Raw genomic sequence first — 25101 nt, 5'->3', positions numbered from 1 at the left:
TCCCCGATTCCCATCGCTCCACCATTGGCGGCCGTGCCTTCAGCTCCCTCGGCCCTAAGCTCTGGAATTCCCTCCCTAAACCTCTCCGCCTCTCTACCTCTCTCCTCCTTTAAAATGCTCCTTAAAACCTACCTCTTGCACCAAGCTTTGTGTCACCTGTCCTAATATCTCCTTATGTGGCTCGGTGTCAAATTTTGTTTGATAATCGCTCCTGTGAAGCACCTTGGGACGTTTTACTACGTTATAAGAGGCTATATAAAGGCAAGTTGTTGTTGTAGTGTCACAGTTCACACTGATTGTGACAGGGGATTAGTCAGTAGTGTCATCGTTCACACTGATTGTGACAGGGGATTAGTCAGTAGTGTCACAGTTCACACTGATTGCGACAGGGGATTAGTCAGTAGTGTCATCGTTCACACTGATTGTGACTAGGGATTAGTCGGTAGTGTCACAGTTCGCACTGATTGTGACTAGGGATTAGTCAGTAGTGTCATTGATCATTTCAAACTTTAAAACTCCTCCTGCAAGATGGATATGAAATAATTATAGAAACAGTTCTGCCATAATGAGACCTTTTGTCTGGTGTTTGGAGTTTAATCTGACAGTGTATTAATAAACCCCGTTTATGGGCTCGATTAATCTGCATATAAAATTGCAATAACTCCTTCCCTGTGAATATTTTCAAACTGTTTCAAAAATTATGGAAACAAAATTGAACAGTGTAATCTGTGATCCAAATTCTTAACTTTATTCTGATTGGATGTTTGTCTTTTGTTTCTGTGGTTTTATTTTCATTTTACAGTCAGCTGTATTATTGATTATTTGACAAATGTGCCAAGGATTGGACCCTGCAACTTTAACCAGAAGTTTGGTCCTTTTTGCCAGTTTTAAATGGTATATTTCAATGGTCTAATGTGTTTCCTTGCCCAGTAATTGAGAAAGTCAGCCCTTAACTCTGTATTTTTACTTTTACCCCACTAGGGGTAGGATTGCTTCTGCTTCCTGCAGTACATCCTGGACGGTGTGAATTGTCCATGTGAATAAAACTGATAGTGGGTTTTGTGAGGTGGAAATCTGTGGAAAGCTGTAAAACATGAACCAGCAGTGAGTGCCATGTTTCCAGAAGGTTCTACTGGAGGAGAGGGAGAACTGTTCAGATCACTGGGTTAAAGATTGTGTTTATTAGTAAACTGCTCTGGTCCCACTTTCCTGCTGAGAGACTGATTGTCACTCAGAAGCTGCCCTGCAGGTTATCAATTGTAAACAATTTTACAACACCAAGTTATAGTCCAGCAATTTTATTTTAAATTCACAAGCTTTCGGAGATTTTCTCCTTCCTCAGGCAAACATTTGCCTGAGGAAGGAGAAAATCTCCGAAAGCTTGTGAATTTAAAATAAAATTGCTGGACTATAACTTGGTGTTGTAAAATTGTTTACAATTGTCAACCCCAGTCCATCACCGGCATCTCCACATGCAGGTTATCAGCAACACATCTCATCAAGGATCTCATCTTTCGAAAGAATGTTTTGTAATTTATTCTTGTCACTTGGCCCCCAGGTGGTTATAACCCAAACTGTTCAGAAGCAATAGAAGCAATAATCCCTGCAAATTCTCCACAGCCTCAGGAGAAAGACTGTAACCGGGTCCAGGAGACAGACACAGAAGCAAGGCAAAGATCACAGGGTTGGTACTGAGACCACTATCACTCGGCTTTATTCAGAGCTTGTATTGGCAAGAACCTCAGTTAATACTGGAATCGAGATTACTCTTGGTTACATTGGCACATCCATATGCCGTTCTTCTGTCGCTATTTTAACAGGAATTAACCTGTTTATTTTAAACAGGCCAGCACTTCAATTAATGTAGCAGACTGAAGAATTCCATACCAGGGCGTTAATATCATCCCGGGCCGTTAATATCACCCCGGGCCGTTAATATCATCCCGGGCCGTTAACATCATCCCGGGCCGTTAATATCATCCCGGGGCGTTAATATCATCCCGGGGCGTTAATATCATCCCAGGCCGTTAATATCATCCCGGGGCGTTAATATCATCCCGGGCCGTTAATATCCCAGGGCGTTAATATCATCCCGGGCCGTTAATATCCCGGGCCGTTAATATCATCCCGGGCCGTTAATATCATCCCGGGGCGTTAATATCATCCCGGGCCGTTAATATCACCTCAGGCCGTTAATATCCCGGGGCGTTAATATCACCCCGGGGCGTTAATATCACCCCGGGGCGTTAATATCACCCCGGGGCGTTAATATCACCCTGGGCCGTTAATATCATCCCGGGGCGTTAATATCATCCCGGGGCGTTAATATCACCCCGGGGCGTTAATATCATCCAGGGCCGTTAATATCACCCCGGGCCGTTAATATCATCCCGGGGCGTTAATATCACCCCGGGGCGTTAATATCATCCCGGGGCGTTAATATCATCCAGGGCCGTTAATATCATCCCGGGCCGTTAATATCATCCAGGGCCGTTAATATCACCCCGGGGCGTTAATATCCCGGGGCGTTAATATCACCCCGGGGCGTTAATATCATTCCCGGCCGTTAATATCATCCCGGGCCGTTAATATCATCCCGGGCCGTTAATATCATCCCGGGGCGTTAATATCATCCCGGGGCGTTAATATCATCCCGGGGCGTTAATATCATTCCCGGGCCGTTAATATCATCCCGGGCCGTTAATATCATTCCCGGGCCGTTAATATCATCCCGGGCCGTTAATATCATCCCGGGCCGTTAATATCATTCCGGGCCGTTAATATCATCCAGGGCCGTTAATATCATCCCGGGGTGTTAATATCACCCCGGGCCGTTAATATCATCCCGGGGCGTTAATATCCCGGGGCGTTAATATCATCCCGGGCCGTTAATATCATCCCGGGGCGTTAATATCCCGGGCCGTTAATATCATCCCGGGCCGTTAATATCATCCCGGGCCGTTAATATCATCCCGGGCCGTTAATATCATCCCGGGCCGTAAATATCATCCCGGGGCGTTAATATCCCGGGCCGTTAATATCATCCCGGGGCGTTAATATCCCGGGCCGTTAATATCATCCCGGGGCGTTAATATCCCGGGCCGTTAATATCATCCCGGGGCGTTAATATCCCAGGGCGTTAATATCATCCAGGGTCGTTAATATCCCGGGGCGTTAATATCATCCCGGGCCGTTAATATCCCGGGCCGTTAATATCATCCCGGGGCGTTAATATCATCCCGGGCCGTTAATATCATTCCCGGGCCGTTAATATCATCCCGGGCCGTTAATATCATCCCGGGCCGTTAATATCATCCCGGGCCGTTAATATCATCCCGGGCCGTTAATATCATCCCGGGCCGTTAATATCATTCCCGGGCCGTTAATATCATCCAGGGCCGTTAATATCATCCCGGGGTGTTAATATCACCCCGGGCCGTTAATATCATCCCGGGGCGTTAATATCCCGGGGCGTTAATATCATCCCGGGCCGTTAATATCATCCCGGGGCGTTAATATCCCGGGCCGTTAATATCATCCCGGGCCGTTAATATCATCCCGGGCCGTTAATATCATCCCGGGCCGTTAATATCATCCCGGGCCGTAAATATCATCCCGGGGCGTTAATATCCCGGGCCGTTAATATCATCCCGGGGCGTTAATATCCCGGGCCGTTAATATCATCCCGGGGCGTTAATATCCCGGGCCGTTAATATCATCCCGGGGCGTTAATATCCCAGGGCGTTAATATCATCCAGGGTCGTTAATATCCCGGGGCGTTAATATCATCCCGGGCCGTTAATATCCCGGGCCGTTAATATCATCCCGGGGCGTTAATATCATCCCGGGCCGTTAATATCATTCCCGGGCCGTTAATATCATCCCGGGCCGTTAATATCATCCCGGGGCGTTAATATCATCCCAGGCCGTTAATATCCCGGGCCGTAAATATCATCCCGGGGCGTAATATCCCGGGCCGTTAATATCCCGGGGCGTTAATATCCCGGGGCGTTAATATCCCGGGGCGTTAATATCCCGGGGCGTTAATATCCCGGGGCGTTAATGTCCCGGGCCGTTAATATCATTCCCGGGCCGTTAATATTTCGCTCCTAACATGGCGCTTGCTGTGATTAATTCAGTGAGATGTTGATGAAACTGTATTTGAGATTTTTCTTGAGGACGCTGGGAGGACTGGCCGTGTTCTCATTGGATCCCAGACTCGAACTTCCAACAGTTTGTGTCATTCCATTCAACATTTACCATCGAGATTCAAGGGATTTCCAGACACTTGAAAAAGTGGAAGTTGAAAAATTGCAAGTGAACTGATGAAAGAAATGAAGAGTTCCTGTTTATAGAGCACGTTTCACACTTTCAGGAGGTCCCAAAATGTTTCATAATTTTGAAGTGTAGTCCTTGTTGTAATTTAGGAAATATAGCAGTGAATTCACACACAGCAAGGTCCCATAATCATCAGATCATCTGTTTTAGTGATGTTGGTTGAGGGATAAATATTGGCCCCAGGACACCGGGGAGAACTCCCCCTGCTCTTCTTCAAATAGTGGCCGTGGGATCTTTTACATCCACCTGAGAGGGCAGACGGGGCCTCAGTTTAACGTCTCATCCAAAAGGCAGCACCTCCGACAGTGCGGCGCTCCCTCAGTACTGACCCTCCGACAGTGCAGCGCTCCCTCAGTACTGACCCTCCGACAGTGCAGCACTCCCTCAGTACTGACCCTCCGACAGTGCAGTGCTCCCTCAGTACTGACCCTCCGACAGTGCAGCACTCCCTCAGTACTGACCCTCCGACAGTGCAGCACTCCCTCAGTATCGACCCTCTGACAGTGCAGCACTCCCTCAGTACTGACCCTCCGACAGTGCAGCACTCCCTCAGTACTGACCCTCCAACAGTGCAGTGCTCCCTCAGTACTGACCCTCCGACAGTGCAGCGCTCCCTCAGTACTGACCCTCCGACAGTGCAGCGCTCCCTCAGTACTGACCCTCCGACAGTGCAGCGCTCCCTCAGTACTGACCCTCCGACAGTGCAGCGCTCCCTCAGTACTGACCCTCCGACAGTGCAGCGCTCCCTCAGTACTGACCCTCCGACAGTGCAGCGCTCCCTCAGTACTGACCCTCCGACAGTGCAGCGCTCCCTCAGTACTGCACTGGGAGTGTCTGCCTGGATTTTGTGCTCAAGTCTCTGGAGTGGGGCTCGAACCCAATTGTCTTGTTTTCAGTCTTTTACACAGTCAACAGATGTGAAATCAAGGACAGTTTAATTACAAAATGCCATGTTCAACACTAATCATTTTTATTGCTTTGATATGTGCACAGTTGCTGCCTTGTGACTGATAGACTCTGTTGTTTTGTCTACAGCCCCTCAGAAAGTCTCTGAATCAGAGAATCCAATGCAACATCGACACGCAGTTCCTGAAAGAAACTTCTCACCCCGCCAACAGCTTCACCTGGCGCAGTTCTCCAAAGGCCAGCAGCGATTTGTGACGCTCGCTCAGCACATCGATGCAAGTCATTCCATTCATTTATTCTGATCTTTGCATGTTTTGTAACTGTAACGATGATTATTTCTGGTTGTTTACTGATGGCCACGCAGTGAAATCTCTACTCGTGTGAGTACCAATGAAAGAAAGTCGCAAAAAAATCTGAGGGAGTCTTTTCCTTCTTCGTCCTGCTTCGTGGCCATAAGTATCATTTCCCCAAACCTCTCTCCTCACTCTCTTAGTGATCATTTTAAATTGATGATCCCTGACCCCCCCCGTCACTGACTCCCTGCCTCTGCCCTCTCCCGTGGGCCAGCCCCAGTGTCTCAGGCCTCTCCTCGTAACTAGAGTTGAAGAGAAGATTGTCATTCTATATATCTGTTGTTTTGACTTTCGGAGCCTTACAGTAGACAAATCAAGTCAATACATAGCCAACAAAAAGCTAACCTTTCATTTGTAACAGGAGGTAATCACACAGGACTACACTCGCAACCATCCTCAGCCCGTTCAGCAATCACACCGAAAACCATTTCAGCAGCTCCTGACTTCAGCTCACCAACAGGAATACAGTCACCTGTGCAGGGCAACCATGGAGACGTTTGGGGAAAAGGGCAGTGCAAGGTAAGGAGAAACATCGCCACCCACAAACACACGCACACCCTTTAAAGGATGTTTGTTATTGGTGGCAGACTCCCCTCAGGGCACCTGGGATTATTCATTAGAAACTTCCGGGGCACTTGTGTGGAGTTTAAAACTGCCTTTTGGAGGTTTTTGCATCAGCTTTCAGCAGTGAGTCCTCCCTTTTTGTTCGATTCTTTGTGGTTTGGATACGGGAGCTGCGCTCAGGATGTGACCACTTCCACCCTGTGGGGCACGAAACTGCATCCAACCGCCCAAAGTAACTTGGCCAGCGGTCAGGCTTTGGTCAGTGTGTTGTACCATTCGTTCAAACTCGGTGACTGAGCTCCTGCGTCCAGTCAGACGTTCTGATCTGACGAGATTTAATCACCCGTCTGAAATATTATTATAGATGATAAAAATAAAATTAATTTAAATTAATATAATAGAAGAGATGCAACATACAAAACTGAAAACACTGATTTCACAGGAAATGGACGGTATTGTAGAATTTGGTAAAAACCCTAGAATCCCACATATCAAAATTAAATGAGACCTGGTGAGGGTTTTTGAACTGAACCCGGCCAGAGAGAAACTGATCGGATTGTCTCACCCCCCCAGATTCACCCCCTGCCCCCAGATTCATCCCCCTCCCCCCAGATTCCCCACCTCCCCCCAGATTCCCCGCCTCCCCCCAGATTCCCCGCCTCCCCCCTGATTCACCCCCGTACCCGGATTCTCCCCCTCCCCCAGATTCCCCCCCTGCCCCCGGATTCACCCCCCGTACCCGGATTCCCCCTCCCCCCGGATTCACCCCCCTCCCCCCGGATTCTCCCCCTCCCCCGGATTCTCCCCCTGCCCCCGGATTCACCCCCTCCCCCTGGATTCACCCCCTGCCCCCGGATTCTCCCCCTCCCCTGGATTCTCCCCCTTCCCCTGGATTCTCCCCCTTCCCCCGGATTCACCCCCTCCCCCCGGATTCACCCCCCTCCCCCCGGATTCACCCCCTGCCCCCGGATTCCCCCCTCCCCCAGGATTCCCACCCACCCCCGGATTCACCCCTCCCCCCCGGATTCACCCCCCTCCCCCCGGATTCACCCCCTGCCCCCGGATTCCCCCCTCCCCCAGGATTCCCACCCACCCCCGGATTCACCCCCACCCCCGGATTCACTCCCCCACCCCCGCTCAATTTCACTTCCACTGCAGTCGTGTCCTGTCAGTTTCTCACCGGGCGGGTCAGGTTAAAATGGTTCCCGTGAGTTTCTGGATCTGCTCATTGAGCCACTGACCCTGTTCTAATGAATTGTTGCTGTTTAAGTGCAGTCTGTGCTCATACTTTAACGCTCGTCACTGAGGGACAACAGAACTCAGTCACACCAGAAGGGCCCGATCTGTGTTGCCATTTTTCTGTTTGCCTGATCCTGATGTTCTGCTCACTAATGGCACAGCTGGCTCATGGATCATTTCACCCTTTGGCATTTGTGAAAGGTTTCAATTGGATGTTTCCAGTAACAGAGAGGTGACAAACCATTCCTTCTTATCAGCAGGCCGGCTAGATCCTCTGGACATGTGTCAGAAGATGGGATGGAATCGGACTCCCCGGAGCAGGGACCAGGGGACCTGGAAGACTCCCAGTGCCCTCCAGTTCCCGCACTGTACAGAGACATGGAGCAGTCTGAGCAAAGGTACTGGAGCACCGTTTCACAGAGTGCTTTCATTGCTCAACTTCATGCTGGAGGCTTGATCGATATGAGTGGGGGTGTACATGGTGCGGGGAGTTGTGAGTGGGGGGTGTACATGGTGGGGGGAGTTGTGAGTGGGGGGTGTACATGGTGCGGGGAGTTGTGAGTGGGGGGTGTACATGGTGGGGGGAGTTGTGAGTGGGGGGAATAACTGTGTTGGTGAAGACACAATGTCAATACACAGGGGAAAGGCCAATCAGAATGCACCCTGGGGAAAGGCCAATCAGAATGCACCCTGGGGAAAGGCCAATCAGAAGCTTTTTATTTAAATTTTTACTAGAGCAGAAATAGTTGCATTTATTGTTCACTTTATTACATCTCTCAAACCACCCAAACCTCTCAAAGCCTCTCAAATGGACTGTTTTATGGCTAAACACAGCAGCCAAGTCTGTGCAGAGCAAAGATCACAAATACACAATAAGATAAATGACCAGTTAATCTGTGTTTGTGATGTTGGTTGAGAGATAAATATTGGTAAATATTGGCCCAGGACACTGGAGAGAACTCCCTGCTCGTCTTCAAATAATAGCCATGGGATCTCTGATTGAATGAGTGTCACAGCGTCGGAAAATGAGGAAAGAGGATGACATTTATTTCTCATTTTCTCTTGTTGCTGTTGGTTTTATTTCTGCCACTATTTAGCAAAAAAGGTTCAAATAAACCAAAAACCAGACTGCCTGTAAGATCATGAGGTTTTGTCCAATTTTAAGTATGAGTCCACCTCCCTCCTGATACAACTCCGAACAAACCAGGAGCCTCCAGCTTCGGGCTCTGGTCTGTACTGAAGTAGTTTACAATTGTCCCCGATACCCCTGGGGATTGGGGAGGGGGAGTGAGCTGGTCTCCCTGGGATCCACGTTTACCTGACAAAACACCACTTTCAGGAGAGAAAGGAAAATTAGCGAGAATTCTACCAGTCACATAACTGTAGATAATCTCCCTGATTGGCTGTTTAACTTTTCTCTCTGATTGGCTGTTAACCCTTGCACCCTGCTGTATTGGCACTGCGAGGCGATGGGGAACTAACTGTATGATGTGTTGACAGGATGGAATCGCGATCTCCAGGCAGTGGGCCTCAGCCTCCGGCCTTCTTCAGCAAGCTGACTGAGATCACATCTCCGATGGTCAAATCCAAAAAGCAGGAAATCACCAAGAAGCTGAGCACAGTCAGTGGAGGAGAGGCAGATTACAGTAAGGCTCCTCCATTAATCGGTTACCTAACCAGGGCGCACTCTGCATAACTCATCCCTCATTTTGCTGGCTGCATTACTGACAGGAGGAGGTAACAGACCCATTTCACCAAACTCTTTACTTCACCGGGGAAGGAAATACACAATGATGATTGTGGCAATCGGACAAGATCCTCGTGAAGAGAAACGCTCGATAGACCGTAAAAGACAATTCTGGGGGGTTCGCTTTAGATTCCATTCTATCAATATGTGCGCGCTCGTTCACTGCGTGCGCGCTCGATCACTGCGTGCGCCCTCGTTCACTGCGTGTATGCTCGTTCACTGTGACACACTCGTTCACTGCGTGCACACTCGTTCACTGCGTGCACGCTCGTTCACTGCGTGTGTGCTCGTTCACTGTGACGCACTCGTTCACTGTGACGCACTCGTTCACTGCGTGCGCGCTCGTTCACTGCGTGCGCGCTCGTTCACTGTGGCACACTCGTTCAATGCGAGCACACTCATTCAATATGTGCACACTCATTCAATGTGTGCACAGTTCACACCTGGGAAAGTACCATGTGGCTGTCAGGTTATTTTACTGTTTAACCGGTTCAAAACATTAAAATGTTTGCAGTGTGAAGGATCTCTCAGGGCCCCAGTAACATCACCTCTCTTCTCACCAGCATGTGTACTCATGTACCTGATGTAAGTGTGTGTGTACACTGCACTGGATACTCTGGATGCACAGTGTACTCATGTACCTGATGTAAGTGTGTGTGTACACTGCACTGGATACTCTGGATGCACAGTGTACTCATGTACCTGATGTAAGTGTGTGTGTACATTGCACTGGATACTCTGGATGCACAGTGTACTCATGTACCTGATGTAAGTGTGTGTGTACACTGCACTGGATACTCTGGATGCACAGTGTACTCATGTACCTGATGTAAGTGTGTGTGTACACTGCACTGGAAACTCTGGATGCACAGTGTACTCATGTACCTGATGTAAGTGTGTGTGTACATTGCACTGGATACTCTGGATGCACAGTGTACTCATGTACCTGATGTAAGTGTGTGTGTACATTGCACTGGATACTCTGGATGCACAGTGTACTCATGTACCTGATGTAAGTGTGTGTGTACACTGCACTGGATACTCTGGATGCACAGTGTACTCATGTACCTGATGTAAGTGTGTGTGTACACTGCACTGGATACTCTGGATGCACAGTGTACTCATGTACCTGTGTGTGTGACTTGTTAAATCATAGACCGAGTGTTTCACCTTTTCTGTGATTTATTCAGGAGATAATGGGAAATATTTTTATAGTGTTTGTCTAATTATTATGACTAGATTATAATCAAACGTTTTTTCTCCTAGACATTGGACAACCTGGAACTGAAATATTCAACATGCCAGCAACAACGTCAGCAGGTGAGGGCCCTGAATCACTGTCCACTCCAGACTCCCGGTAAACTACAGAGTAACTAAAACTATCTAATAACTCACAACACTCACTATGTACACAACATCTTGATATTCTGGTGAGGTAATTGTTTATGGTTTCACTGCCCTGCTTCTTAACATTAAATTTCATCTTGAATTCGAAATGTAGTCAATGATTTACGTTTGTTGTTATCAGCTCTTTCTGGATTGCATTGTGCTGCATGGACCAGACTAACAATGTCAAATCTTATTAGAACAACATAGATTTTAAACACAGTCTTTAGAGTTTATCTAGAATCCTTGCACCAGAGCATGAATTTGTAAGAAAGAGCATTGTAACTAATTCTAGAATTAAATATTGGCTGATTGCAATTGACGTACTATTCCTGTGTGCCCAATCACAGACCCAAATCCTGGTGGGTTATTCTAACTGCTATGGGTTCTAATCAAGTACAGCATCCTCCTGGCATTTGCTGTACTTTGTGCCTGTACTAATTAACTCCTTACATTAGCACTCCATCTCATTGGGAACAAGGAATGAAAATTCCAATCGGCTAGAACCATAATGAGTAAAGTCCTGAATTAATAAACTTGAAAATGGTTTCAGCTGAGACTTAGTTCTGTTCTAGACAGATAATGAATGTAATTAGCTGAATTGTATTTGTTCTGCGGACTGTGTGAGTAGAGCATGTGCTAGACTTGGAACGGGAGTGAGACAGTGGGGAGGTGACGCCCTGAATCTTCACCTATTGCATTGTGGCCCGTTACAGGATTAATACCTTGGCCGTATCAGAAGGATCTCACTATGCTGAGACCTGGATAATGTGTGTCACTTCCCTCACACTCAGCACCTAATGTTACATAATCTACTCCCCATCCATAAATTCCCTACCTTGTCCAGTGATGAACCTTCCCGAAAAAGTGTTGAATCAGGTCCTGCTGTTCACTAATTGACGCAGTGTTGGGGTGGGCGAGTCGGGGGGTGTCCTCATGGGCCTGCTCCTGGGCCTGTCCAGGGTGGCTATCCACAGGTCCAGGTTAGACGTGGCCCATGGGGGCGGTTGCCCCGACTGTCTGCCTCTCTTCCGCGGCATTCTCTGCGCCCGGGAGCAGGCGGTGTTTGCTGGTGAGCCCTGGAGAGGGAGCAGGCGGTGTTTGCCGGTGAGCCCTGGAGAGGGAGCAGGCGGTGTTTGCCGGTGAGCCCTGGAGAGGGAGCAGGCAGGGACTGGAGTGCGTCCTGGATCGATAAAATTAAATTATTATTTGACACATATTTTGTTTTTTTGATTTGTTGTAAATAAAACACACCCTAACCCTCTCCCCCTTATAAAAGGGGGGCCTAAACACAAACCAAAATCCCCCATGATACCAAACAACTCAACTCCCACTTTTCCCACCAACCAGCATCTTTTATCAACAACTTGCAAAAAAAAGTAAAAATTAACGCATTGTTGAAGGTCCCGATAATTGTTTTATATTCCTTTAGAATTTATCACTAAAATCACCATGGTCTAAACAATTAAAGGTTTTATATAAACACACCTCAATTTCAATATTTAATTCTCCCTCCCAAGCCATCGCCATTCTTCAGTTGAAAGGCCAAACAGAAGTCCTGTTCATGGGCTCTGTCCACGCGATTCCTAAACTGTCCGCTGATGATTCTCCCTCCTTTCCATTGGCCTTTCATGGAATCCACCATCATGGGAATTTCTCCTGTCAATAATTTTAGGGAAAAAATCAGTATGAAAACATAATGAGAAATTGAGAAAACTGATTTTTTTTTTTAATCAACAGTTTTTTTCTGATAATCTTTGATTGGCCTCCTGTGTTGGGTATTTGTTCCACTCATATCCCAGGCTTTGTTATGGGTTATCCCGGGATGTTCTCCATCCTGCCCAATCAGCCATTGACGAGGAGGATGCATCTTCCCAGTTTGCCAACTCTGCTTTTCCCTCAATTCTTCAATGACTTTTGACAATTCTAAAGCTACAAAACTCAGGATTTCACTGTCAAAGTTTTTAAAGTCACCATTCATTTAGAAACACACCAACTTTCATTCATTAAAAATGGAAATCCAATAGCAAGATATTTGATTATATTTTTTCTGATATAAACCTAGAGTTTTATTAATGCTTTAGAGTGTTGTGTTTAGCTTCCTGTTAACCCTGGGGGGTTCACTAACAGAGTTACAGATTAAAACCTCTCCACCATAAACGATAACTAACCAATCGAATCCCATTGAAAATAAGTGAAAGTCAGCACAATTGTTGGTGAAAGGGTCTTTGGGCAAAGTAGACCTCTCTCGGGCCTGAGTCCATTTCATGAATTATTAACAGAGAGCGTGTCCGAATGACAAGGAAGGATAATCCAGGCTGGAAGAGGTCTCTGTTTTCCTTGGTTTATGTTCTTGAAGCCCGGTGATGAGCTGCTCTGCTTGCTGAAGTCCATCAAAATGCACATCACTGGTATAAGATGCGTCTGCTTCAGTGTGAAGTGACTGCAAACTTTATCCGTGCATTAGATGAGAGGAGAATATGAAACTAGTTGGGTGATGGGCGAGAGTTGAGGAACATTTAATTAAACTGTAACCTGCACCTCGGAGGGTTAACAAGTCAGCACTTTTTTCAAGTTTGCTTTGGTCTAAGATAAGCTCTGGCATGAATTGCATTGCAACACTGTGATCTTTCATTGTTTTGCTGGTAAAGTTTGTTGCTTGCTGATACTGTTTCTTTCTTCCCTCTCTGCTCCTCTCCCTCTTGTCTTGCCTTCTCTCAACCCTCCTTTTTTATATTGGTTTCTCCTCTTTCCTTTTCCTCTCTCCCAGGGTCAGTAAGTTCTAGAAGCCAATCCATGGCAGATCATTCCGGTAACAACATGGGTTTGGAGGACATTATTAGGAAGGCCTTAATGGGCAAATATGATGACCAAGGGGAAGAGCGTTCATCTGTCAGTTCCGCTGCTATTAACCCAATGGCTGTCAGTGCTAGCTCCCATGCTGCTACTGAAGGACAAAGTCAAGAGATCCGCTCCTTACCCTCAACAGGTCTGCATCCCCTTCTCACTGACAGTATGTGCAGGATCAGTGTACACTTACATCAGGTACACGAGTACACTGTGCATCCAGTGCAGGGTGAGTGTACACACACACTTACATCAGGTACACGAGTACACTGTGCATCCAGTGCAGGGTGAGTGTACACACACACTTACATCAGGTACACAAGTACACTGTGCATCCAGTGCAGGGTGAGTGTACACACACACTTACATCAGGTACACAAGTACACTGTGCATCCAGTGCAGGGTGAGTGTACACACACACTTACATCAGGTACACGAGTACACTGTGCATCCAGTGCAGGGTGAGTGTACACACACACTAACATCAGGTACACGAGTACACTGTGCATCCAGTGCAGGGTGAGTGTACACACACACTTACATCAGGTACATGAGTACACTGTGCATCCAGTGCAGGATCAGTGTACACACACACTAACATCAGGTACACGAGTACACTGTGCATCCAGTGCAGGATCAGTGTACACACACACTAACATCAGGTACACGAGTACACTGTGCATCCAGCTTATCCAGTGCAGGGTGAGTGTACACACACACTTACGTCAGGTGCATGAGTACACATGCTCTGTAGGGATAATACTGTCAGGTGGCAAGTGAGAGGGTTTGATGCGAGGAATTAGCCCAGGAAATGAAATGGCAGCACACACGGGGAGATATTAGAGGAGACTATTTAGATGCACATTTTTGTTCTTTTTCTAATGTGAATATATTTACAAAGACATAACACTTTACACTTTTAACTGATGCAAGTGGTTAGAGTCTAATTGGAAATGTTTGGAGCTGTGTTTTCTGGGACTTGCATGTGCTTAGAGCCCAGTTCTGCTTTTGTAAGTCTTGGTATCCGAAATATAATCGGCAACTATAAAAACAAAAAGTGCAGCTGGCTGTTCACTGTTTTATCGATGAACATTTACACTGACCAGTTCAACATCTGCAGGATATTCAGAAACTTAACAACTTGGGAAAGAAATGGAAAGAAACAGACTTTGTTCTCTTTTTGTAGAATTATAGAGAATGAGAATTTAGTAGATTCAGATTAAACAGATTAACACAATTACAGTATTTTATTAAAATGTTTTTTGTTATCATGTTTTGCATTTTCCTTTGTGCTACAGAAAGTCACAAAGAGTCTAATTAATTTGAATAGTTTCTCTGAATAAATGGGTAGTGTGTGTTGGGGGGATGAACGCTGCTTTGTGATCACGTGATTGTCCTGATCAGTTGGTAGATGCTCCTTGTCGAGATATGGAGAGGAATGATTTAATGCTGGGAATCAGATTGTGACATTTTTTATCTACAGGTGGAGGTAAGCCAAAGCTGGCCGCCCGATCCAGTGGCAGGAAGACCAAATCTCCAGGGCCCGGCGTTTCCTACTGTGAGAGACCGTCCTCAACACATTCAGACAGTGACTGTCACAGACAGACCCCACTGACCAACCAAGTCTGTGAGGACAGACCTTCTTCCACAGGTAGGCCTCACCACCTTTACATTGTTTACTAAAAGCTCTATCGATTTCAAAAGTCTAGACTGATCAATGAATAGATGCATTGAAACTGATCCAGGCAGTGTCGCACGGTGTGAGTGAACGTTGGTGTGTTGTTCTATGGAGTGATGCAATTCAGACATTCACTTAAAGTCCATTTCACACTGGGCTTCTGACCTCAATAAATCCGTCTGAGCAGAACAAGCAATTGTCCCCAACCGGATCCATGTGATCGTGGCATAAAATAGGGGCAGGTGTGTATTTCAGAGGTGATGTTTGTTTAAACAGTGCGCAAAGAAATTAATTCATGATCACTTCCTTCACGGCTCCCAGGATGTGTAAATATCCCATTCAAGAAATGTGTAACATTCCATAACTGACACTGACTCAGGGCGGGAAACCTCGTTGGAGATATTCAAACAGTTTATAATATAGTGGGATGGAGTGAGACTGTGATATTATGGGATGGTACATTCTTTGAAAGGAAGGGTCTTTCTCTGATCCAGTGCTTTCCTCTGTCCATTCCTCTCTAGGTTCTGCTCCTTATCCGTACAATGCACTGACAATCAGACTACCCTCGGGCCTGGTCTCCACGTCCCTGGTGCCACCTCCAGCTGTTATGCCACAGAGCACTGCAGCAAACCAGCAACGCTCCTGGGAGAGGGAAGGGGAGCCCGAGCCACTGCTGTCCTCACAGTATGAAACACTTTCGGACAGCGAGTAGTCTGTGGGCATCAGCCAGCCGGTGAAATGTGCCGAGCAGTCACTGGGATTGCAGGAAACGCTCTCGTTCTCTGACCTGAATAAACCAACAGGATGGTGATTACAGTTTGCTGAATTTCACTTCAGAAATCCACTCTTGATACATTGACTCCATATTGTGTTGTCGTTGATATATATTTCTGCATTATTTACCATTGTCCTTGTCTGAAGCTGAGACAAGTCTGTTCTCTGGAACTTCACCTTTGAACAAAGCAAGGTTTCTTTTTTATTTTTTTATTGTGTAAAGTTTTAAACTGATTGTACTGTTAAAGTGCCATTTTATGTTTCTTTCTCTCATTAAAAATGAATTTTGACAATGCACAGACTTTGTTGGAGGTCACGGTGACTGGAAACTCGTTTCATGTCTGTTCTGTTCAATGTACTGATTCTGCTGAGGGTGTTACTTGTGTCAGGTTGGGCTGTGATCTGATCAAAGAGCCTCATTTAAGTGAATTTTAATCACATTTCAATTGGTGGAAATTCTCGTGCGTTTTTTAGGGTTCAAACAACAATCCTCGCAAGCAAACTGCGCCCTGCAATAGATTGTAGAGACAGAGGCAGCTGTCCTGGGAGATTGTGACAGGGACTGAGGAAAGAAGCTGAAAGGGCCCGTCCGTCAAATAACAGAGGATTCCTCCTGCAGTCCACTCCATTGAGGATTCCTCATGGTTCATAATTGGTTGGGTTCCGAATATTCTTCCTTAAATTCCTGGAATTCTGGTAAATTCAATGTAGAAACAGCTCCGTCCGGACTGCCTCAGATCAACTGCTCCCAGCCAGAATGGACAAGTGATTGTTAGTTCCTGCTCTGAGATCAGGAGCACGTGTAATAAGTCTCATTTAGTGAACACACTTTTTCCACATCGTTTGCAAAACGAATCCCAATCCCATCAATTCTCTCAGCTGAACTGCAAAGGTGATGCATTTCCTAAAGTCCCTTTGTGGCAAATTTAATCCTGAGATAAAGTGCAAAACCTGCACAGGGACTGTGCCTGGGACTGACGCACGCACATGTACACACCAGCAGGCGCACATGTACACACCAGCAGGCGCACATGTACACACCAGCAGGCGCACATGTACACACCAGCAGGCGCACATGTACACACCAGCAGGCGCACATATACACATCAGCAGGCAGGCACACGCACACAAGTACACGCACACATATACACATGCACATATATACACAAGCACACACACATATACACACCTATATACAGAAGCGCATAGACAAATGCAGATGAAATTAAATGTAGCGATTTGGAAAGTGCTTAAGTGAAAAACAGGAGATGGTTTAATGTCTGAAGTGATATTAACCTGAGACCATAGTGGGACAGAATGAGAGAAATCAAAGATATTGATGAGACACTGCGAATGTGAGAGTAGCTGAGGAGGTGGGAGGCTGAAAAATTGGCAAAACAGAGCGGTATTCAGTGACCCAGGAGCCTGGGAGCAGAAACTCCTCTATTCAAGAAAGGAGGGAGACAGAAAGCAGGAAACTACAGGCCAGTTAGCTTAACATCTGTCATAGGGAAAATGCTAGAATCTATTATTAAGGAGGTTATAGCAGGGCACTTAGAAAATCTCAATGCAATCAGGCAGAGACAACACAGCTTTGTGAAAGGGAAATCGTGTTTGACTAATTTATTTGAGTTCTTTGAGGAAGTAACAAGCAACGTGGATAAAGGGGATCCTGTGGATGTGGTGTACTTGGATTTCCAGAAGGCTTTTGACAAGGTGCTGCATCAAAGGCTACTACACAAAATAAGAGCTCATGGTGTAGGGGGTAACATATTAGCATGGATAAAGGATTGGTTAGCTAACAGGAAACAGAGAGTAGGCATAAATGGGTAATTTTCAGGTTGGCAAGATGTAACGAGTGGAGTGCCACAGAGATCAGTGCTGGGGCCTCAACTATTTACAATCTATATCAATGACTTGGATGAAGGGACCGAATGTATTGTTGCTAAATTTGCTGATGACACAAAGGTAGGTGGGAAAGTAAGTTGTGAAGAGGACATAAGGAGTCTACAAAGGGATATAGATAGGTTAAGTGAGTGGGCAAAAATTTGGCAGATGGAGAATAATGTGGGAAAATGTGAACTTGTCCACTTTGTCAGGAGGAATAGAAAAGCAGAATATTATTTAAATGGAGAGAGATTGCAGAACTCTGAGGTACAGAGGGATCTGGGTGTCATAATACATGAATCACAAAAAGTTAGTCTGCAGGTACAGCAAGTGATTAGGAAGGCAAATGGAAAGTTGTCATTTATTGCAAGGGGAATGGAATATAAAAGTAGAGATGTTTTGCTCCAGTTGTACAGGGCATTGGTGAGACCACATCTAGAATACTGTGTGCAGTTTTGGTCTCCTTATTTAAGAAAGGACATAATTGCTTTGGAAGCAGTTCAGAGAAGGTTCACTGACTGATTCCTGGGATGAGGGGGTTATCTTATGAGGAAAGGTTGGACAAGTTGGGCCTGTGTACACTGGAGTTTAGAAGAATGAGAGGTGATCTTATTGAAACATATAAGATCCTGAGGGGACTTGAAGGGGTAGATGCTGAGAGGATGTTTCCCCTTGTGGGAGAGACTAGAACTAGGGGCCACAGTTTAAAAATAAGGGGCCTCCCATTTAAGACGGAGATGAGGAGAATATTTTTCTCTCAGAGGGTGGTGAGTCTGTGGAACTCCCTTCCCCAGAGAGCGGTGGAGGCAGGGTCAGTGAATATTTTTAAGGCTGAGTTGGATAGATTCCTGATTAACAAGGGGGTCAAAGGTTATAGTAGGTAGACAGGAAAGTAGGGTTGAGGTCACAATCAGATCAGCCATGATCTTATTAAATGGCAGAGCAGGCTCGAGGGGCCGAATGGCCTACTCCTGCTCTTAATTCGTATGTTCGTATGTTCATGTGTAAAGCTGCAGTTGTCCCGCCCCAAACACCAACCCATCCCTGGGAGTGTTTGATGGGACACTGAAGTGCTTCACCTTCCTATGAAAACAATTTTCTGATTTAAAAGAACACCATTTCAGGAGCTAAATATTTTTCAATCTATGTTTACAGTGAAGATGAGGAACAGGGGAGCGGATTCTTGTGGTGAATGTGGGAGCAGTACCGCTGTGGACCAGCTGGTGGGGCCACTGAGCAAGGCGAGCGCCAGGAGCTCTGGAGCGTCACCTCTTGGACTCTGGCGGTACTGCAGTGGCGAATATTTGCAGCAAAATAAACCAGGCCCTGGTTATAGATTAAGTGTCTGGTTATAGATTAAGTGTCTGGTTATAGATTAAGTGTCTGGTTATTATTATCGAACTGTGGGGTTTGGTAACAAAGGGCCCCATCAATCACTGACTGCAGACAAAATAAAACATCAGAAACAACATAAAACTCCTCCAGTGATAATCTGACACAAATCACTGAATCTGCTCTCGTTGGTTTACAATCATTTTCTCAATGAAAATAAGTTTTGCATCAGTCAAAACTTACTCCAGTTTATTGTAGGTGAAGCTTTTTGGCTACTGTCAGCTAATTAATCTCCGCCTCTCCCTAATCCCAGCCTCTCCCCTAAATCATGCCATTCTGTCCCCCTGTCCCCACCCTGACCCCCTGTCCCCACCCCTCCCCCCTCCCCCCCATCCTGTACCCCTATATTTGGTCTCCAGGAATGAGAGGATTTGTCCAGCCTGCCCACTTTCTCTTCCTCCCAATCCCCCCGTGAGGGGGTCTCACACCCACCTGCCTGTGACCCAGACCAGGACCTGACCTGGGAGGAGCTATGTAGCTTTGTCTGCCGCCCGTATCCTAACTCGCACCAAGTCCCGTTCGCCCAGCCCCCCTGCACTCGCTGACTTACATTGGCTCCCAGTCCGGGAACATTTTGATTTTAAAATTCTCAACCTTGTTTTCAAATCCCTCCGTGGCCTCGCCCCTTCCTATCTCTGTAACCTCCTCCAGCCCTACAACCCTCCGAGATCTCAGCACTCCTCCAATTCTGGCCTCTTCCACATCCCCAATTTTAATTGCTCCACCATTGGTGGCCGTTGCTGTTGGACTTTACCAATCAGCAGCTAGACTGGATGAGTGCTGGGAAGTAAACGATATATTAAGTGCACCAAGATTGTATTTGTAGACAACAAAACTCCACTGAGTTCTAATCATCTGCCCACTGCCAAGTGTTAGCTCAACCACTGAGCTCCTGCGTTCTAAGGTCGTGCAAAGCCTTGCTACCTGGTTAATACTTAACTACTCTTCATGTTGACATCGATAATGTGCCAGATATATTGTTCACCATCCAACAATCATCAATTCTGGATTGTTTATCATGGACCTGAGGGAAACAGTGCACAGGATGTGAACTTTATGAATCTCCAGAAAACATTCCATCAACTTCATCATTCAAAGAAGTAAATCAAACCAACACTGTCCAAACCCCACGATTCTCCATCCAAATCTCTCCTTAATTTGGGGAGTGGAGCAGGGAGGGAGGGAGGGTAGTGAGGGAGGGAGGGTGGGGAGTGGAGCAGGGAGGGAGGGAGGGGAGTAGGGGGGAGGGTGGGGAGTGGAGAGGGAGGGAGGGTGAGGAGTGAGGGGGGAGGGTGGGGAGTGGAGAGGGAGGGAGGGTGGGGAGTAGGGGGGAGGGTGGGGAGTGGAGCGGGGAGGGAGGGTGGGGAGTGAGGGGGAGGGTGGGGAGTGGAGCGGGGAGGGAGGGTGGGTAGTGAGGGGGGAGGGTGGGGAGTGGAGCGGGGAGGGAGGGTGGGGAGTGAGGGGTGGGTAGTGAGGGGGGGAGGGGGGTAGTGAGGGGGGGAGGGTGGGGAGTGGAGAGGGAGGGAGGGTGGGGAGTAGGGGGGAGGGTGGGGAGTAGGGGGGAGGGTGGGGAGTGGAGAGGGAGGGAGGGTGAGGAGTGAGGGGGGGAGGGGGGAGTGGAGAGGGAGGGAGGGTAGGGGGAGGGTGGGGAGTGGAGAGGGAGGGAGGGTGGGGAGTAGGGGGGAGGGTGGGGAGTGGAGAGGGAGGGAGGGTAGGGGGGGAGGGGGGAGTGGAGAGGGAGGGAGGGTGGGGAGTAGGGGGGAGGGTGGGGAGTGGAGAGGGAGGGAGGGTAGGGAGTGAGGGGGGAGGGGGGAGTGGAGAGGGAGGGAGGGTGGGGAGTAGGGGGGTGGGGAGCGGGAGGTGGGGCGGTGGGGAGTTCTTTATCTGAATGCACGTAGCATTCGTAACAAAATGGACGAGTTAACGGCACAAATAACTACGTATGGGTATGATCTTGTGGCCATTACAGAAACATGGCTGCAGGGTGACAACGACTGGGAATTAAATATGCCAGGGTATGTAACAATCAGGAAGGACAGGCAGGAAGGAAGGGGAGGTGGGGTGGCTATGTTAATAAAGGAAGGAATCACTGTAATACAGAGAAATGATGTTGGGACAAAGGATCAGGATAATGAAACAGTTTGGGTAGAGATAAGGAATAATAAGGGGAAAAAAACATTAGTGGGTGTAGTATATAGGCCTCCTAATAGTTGCAACTCTGCTGGAAGAAGTATTAATCAGGAAATAGTCGGGGCATGTAATAAGGGAACAGCTATAATTATGGGGGATTTTAACTATCATGTTAACGGGACAAATCAAATTGGGCAGGGCAGCCTTGAGGAAGAGTTTATTGAGTGTATTAGGGATGGATTTCTTGAGCAGTATGTAACTGATCCTACAAGGGGGCAAGCAACCTTGGACCTGGTCCTGTGTAATGAGCCAGGATTAATTAATAATGTCCTAGTTAAGGATCCCCTTGGAATGAGTGACCATAACATGGTTACATTCCATATCCAATTAGAGGGTGAGAAGGTTGATTCTCAAACAAGCGTACTGAGCTTGAATAAAGGAGACTATGATGGTATGAGAGCGGAATTGATTAAAGTGGACTGGGAAAATAGATTTAGGGTAAGACGGTACATGAGCAGTGGTGTTCATTTAAGGAGTTAGTTTACAACTTTCAAAAAATATATATTCCACTGAGGAAAAAAGGGTGTAAAAGAAATGACAGCCATCTGTGGCTAAGTAAAGAAATTAAGGATAGTATCCGACTAAAAACAAGGACATATAAGGTAGCCAAACTTAGTGGGAGGATAGAAGATTGGGAAGTCTTCAAAAGACAGCAAAAAGTAACGAAAGGATTGATTAAGAAAGGGAAGATAGATTATGAAAATAAATTAGCAAAAATATAAAAACAGATAGCAAGAGTTTCTACAGTTATATAAAAAGAAAAAGGGTGGCTAAGGCAAACGTAGGTCCCTTAGAGGATGAGACCGGGAAATTAATGGTGGGAAACATGGAGATGGCAAAAATGCTGAACAAATATTTTGTTTCAGCCTTTACGGTAGAGGACACTAAGAATATCCCAACACTGGACAAACAGGGGGCTCGAGGGGGGGAGGAGCTAAATACGATTAAAATCACTAAGGAATTGGTACTCAGTAAATTAATGGGACTCAAGGCGGATAAATCCCCTGGACCTGATGGCTTACATCCTCGGGTCTTGAGGGAAGTGGCAGTAGGGATTGTGGATGTTTTGGTAATAATTTTCCAAAATTCTCTGGACTCGGCAAAGGTCCCGGCAGATTGGAAAACTGCTAATGTAACACCGTTATTTAAAAAGGGTAGTAGGCAGAAGGCTGGAAATTATAGACCAGTTAGCCTAACATCTGTGGTGGGTAAAATTTTGGAGTCTATTATTGAGGAGACAGTAGCGGAACATTTAGATAAACATAATTTAATAGGACAAAGTCAGCATGGCTTTATGAAGGGGAAGTCATGTCTGACAAATTTGCTTGAGTTCTTTGAGGACATAACGTGCAGGGTGGATAAAGGGGAACCAGTGGACATAGTGTATTTGGACTTCCAGAAGGCATTCGACAAGGTGCCACATAAAAGATTATTACTCAAGATAAAGAATTACTCGATTGGGGTTAATATTCTGGCATGGGTGGAGGATTGGTTATCGAACAGGAAGCAGAGAGTTGGGATAAATGGTTCATTTTCGGACTGGCAACCAGTAGCCAGTGGTGTTCCGCAGGGGTCGGTGCTGGGTCCCCAACTCTTTACAATCTATATTAACGATTTGGAGGAGGGGACCGAGTGTAACATATCAAAGTTTGCAGATGATACAAAGATGGGAGGGAAAGTAGAGAGTGAGGAGGACATAAAAAAACCTACAAGGGGATATAGACAGGCTGGGTGAGTGGGCGGAGAGTTGGCAGATGTAGTACAATATTGGAAAATGTGAGGTTATGCACTTTGGCAGGAAAAATCAGAGAGCAAGTTATTATCTTCATGGCGAGAAACTGGAAAGTACTGCAGTACAAAGGGATCTGGGGGTCCTAGTGCAAGAAAATCAAAAGGTTAGTATGCAGGTGCAGCAGGTGATCAAGAAAGCCAACGCAATGTTGGCTTTTGTTGCTAGGGGGATAGAATATAAAAACAGGGAGGTATTGCTGCAGTTATATAAGGTATTGGTGAGACCGCACCTGGAATACTGCATACAGTTTTGGTGTCCATACTTAAGAAAAGACATACTTGCTCTCGAGGCAGTACAAAGAAGGTTCACTCAGCTAATCCTGGGGATGAGGGGGTGGACATATGAGGAGAGGTTGAGTAGATTGGGACTCTACTCATTGGAGTTCAGAAGAATGAGAGGCGATCTTATTGAAACATATAAGATTGTGAAGGGGCTTGATCGGGTGGATGCGGTAAGGATGTTCCCAAGGATGGGTGAAACTAGAACTAGGGGGCATAATCTTAGAATAAGGGGTTGCTCTTTCAAAACTGAGATGAGGAGAAACTTCTTCACTCAGAGGGTAGTAGGTCTGTGGAATTTGCTGCCCCAGGAAGCTGTGGAAGCTACATCATTAAATAAATTTAAAACAGAAATCGACAGTTTCCTAGAAGTAAAGGGAATTAGGGGTTACGGGGAGCGGGCAGGAAATTGGACATGAATTTAGATTTGAGGTTAGGATCAGATCAGCCATGATCTTATTGAATGGCGGAGCAGGCTCGAGGGGCCGATTGGCCTATTCCTGCTTCTATTCCTTATGTTCTTATGTTCTTATGTCCACAAATACCACATTCCAGTGAGTTTTGGTTCCTTTATGTTCCGCTGCTCAAGACCTGGAAATACCAGTCAGAGCCCCCGGCCAGTTTAACACTGGCTCACCTGCCCAGGCAGATCAGACACTGGCTTCTGTCCTGCTAAATTGGTTCTCATTGGCCCATTTTAGGCCTGTAAAATGGGAGTACCAATGTTAAATTTAGGTCCCGGATAAGAACATAAGAAATAGGAGCAGGAGTAGTCCATCCAGCCCCTCGAACCTGCTCCGCCATTCAATAAGATCATGGCTGATCTTCTACCTCAACTCCATTTTCCTGCACTATCCCCATATCCCTTGATGCCTTTAATATCTAGAAATCTATCGATCTCTGTTTTGAATGTACTCAATGACTGAGCCTCCACAGCCCTCTGGGGTAGAGAATTCCAAAGATTCACCGCCCTCTGAGTGAAGAAATTTCTCCTCATTTCAGTCCTAAATGGCCGACTCCTTATTCTGAGACTGTGACCCCTGGTTATAAGTTTATAAGATATTAAGGGGAACGGATAGGGTGGATAGAGAGAAACTATTTCCACTGGTTGGGGATTCTAGGAGTAGGGGGCACAGTCTAAAAATTAGAGCCAGACCTTTCAGGAGCGAGATTAGAAAACATTTCTACACACAAAGGGTGGTAGAAGTTTGGAACTCTCTTCTGCAAACGGCAATTGATGCTAGCTCAATTGCTAAATTTAAATCTGAGGTAGATAGCTTTTTGGCAATCAAAGGTATTAAGGGATATGGGCCAAAGGCAGGTATATGGAGTTAGATCACAGATCAGCCATGATCTTATCAAATGGCGGAGCAGGCACGAGGGGCTAAATGGCCTACTCCTTATTCTGAGACTGTGACCCCTGGTTCTAGATTCCCCAGCCAGGGGAAACATCCTCCCTGCATCTACCCTGTCGAGCCCTGTAATATTTTGTATGTTTCAATGAGATCACCTCTCATTCTTCTAAACTCTAGAGAATACAGGCCTAGTCTACTCAATCTCTCCTCATACGACAATCCCACCATTCCAGGAATCAGTCTGGTGAACCTTTGTTGCACTCCCTCTATGACAAGTTTTTTTTGATTCGTTCATGGGATGTGGGCGTCGCTGGCGAGGCCGGCATTTATTGCCCATCTCTAATTGCCCCTTGAGAAGGTGGTGGTGAGCCGCCT

General features: G+C 46.6%; 1 protein-coding gene across 1 annotated transcript in view; it reads left to right on the top strand.

The window, feature by feature from the left end:
• Positions 1–16129, top strand: part of ncor2 (nuclear receptor corepressor 2) — a 261584-nt gene extending 245455 nt beyond the window's left edge. Inside the window, exons 34-42 of the mRNA XM_068006268.1 lie at positions 1559–1684; positions 5374–5519; positions 5959–6116; positions 7658–7798; positions 8901–9046; positions 10414–10467; positions 13304–13522; positions 14864–15031; positions 15580–16129. Coding sequence (XP_067862369.1) covers positions 1559–1684; positions 5374–5519; positions 5959–6116; positions 7658–7798; positions 8901–9046; positions 10414–10467; positions 13304–13522; positions 14864–15031; positions 15580–15770 — 1349 coding nt within the window. The 3' untranslated portion in view covers positions 15771–16129. The remainder of the gene's footprint in view (positions 1–1558; positions 1685–5373; positions 5520–5958; positions 6117–7657; positions 7799–8900; positions 9047–10413; positions 10468–13303; positions 13523–14863; positions 15032–15579) is intronic.
• Positions 16130–25101: the final 8972 nt, after the last annotated feature.

The sequence above is a fragment of the Heptranchias perlo genome, chromosome 25, assembly GCF_035084215.1.
Source record: "Heptranchias perlo isolate sHepPer1 chromosome 25, sHepPer1.hap1, whole genome shotgun sequence".
NCBI lineage: Eukaryota > Metazoa > Chordata > Chondrichthyes > Hexanchiformes > Hexanchidae > Heptranchias > Heptranchias perlo.
Note: the sequence above shows the minus strand (reverse complement) of the source record. Positions and strands in the feature narration are given on the sequence as shown.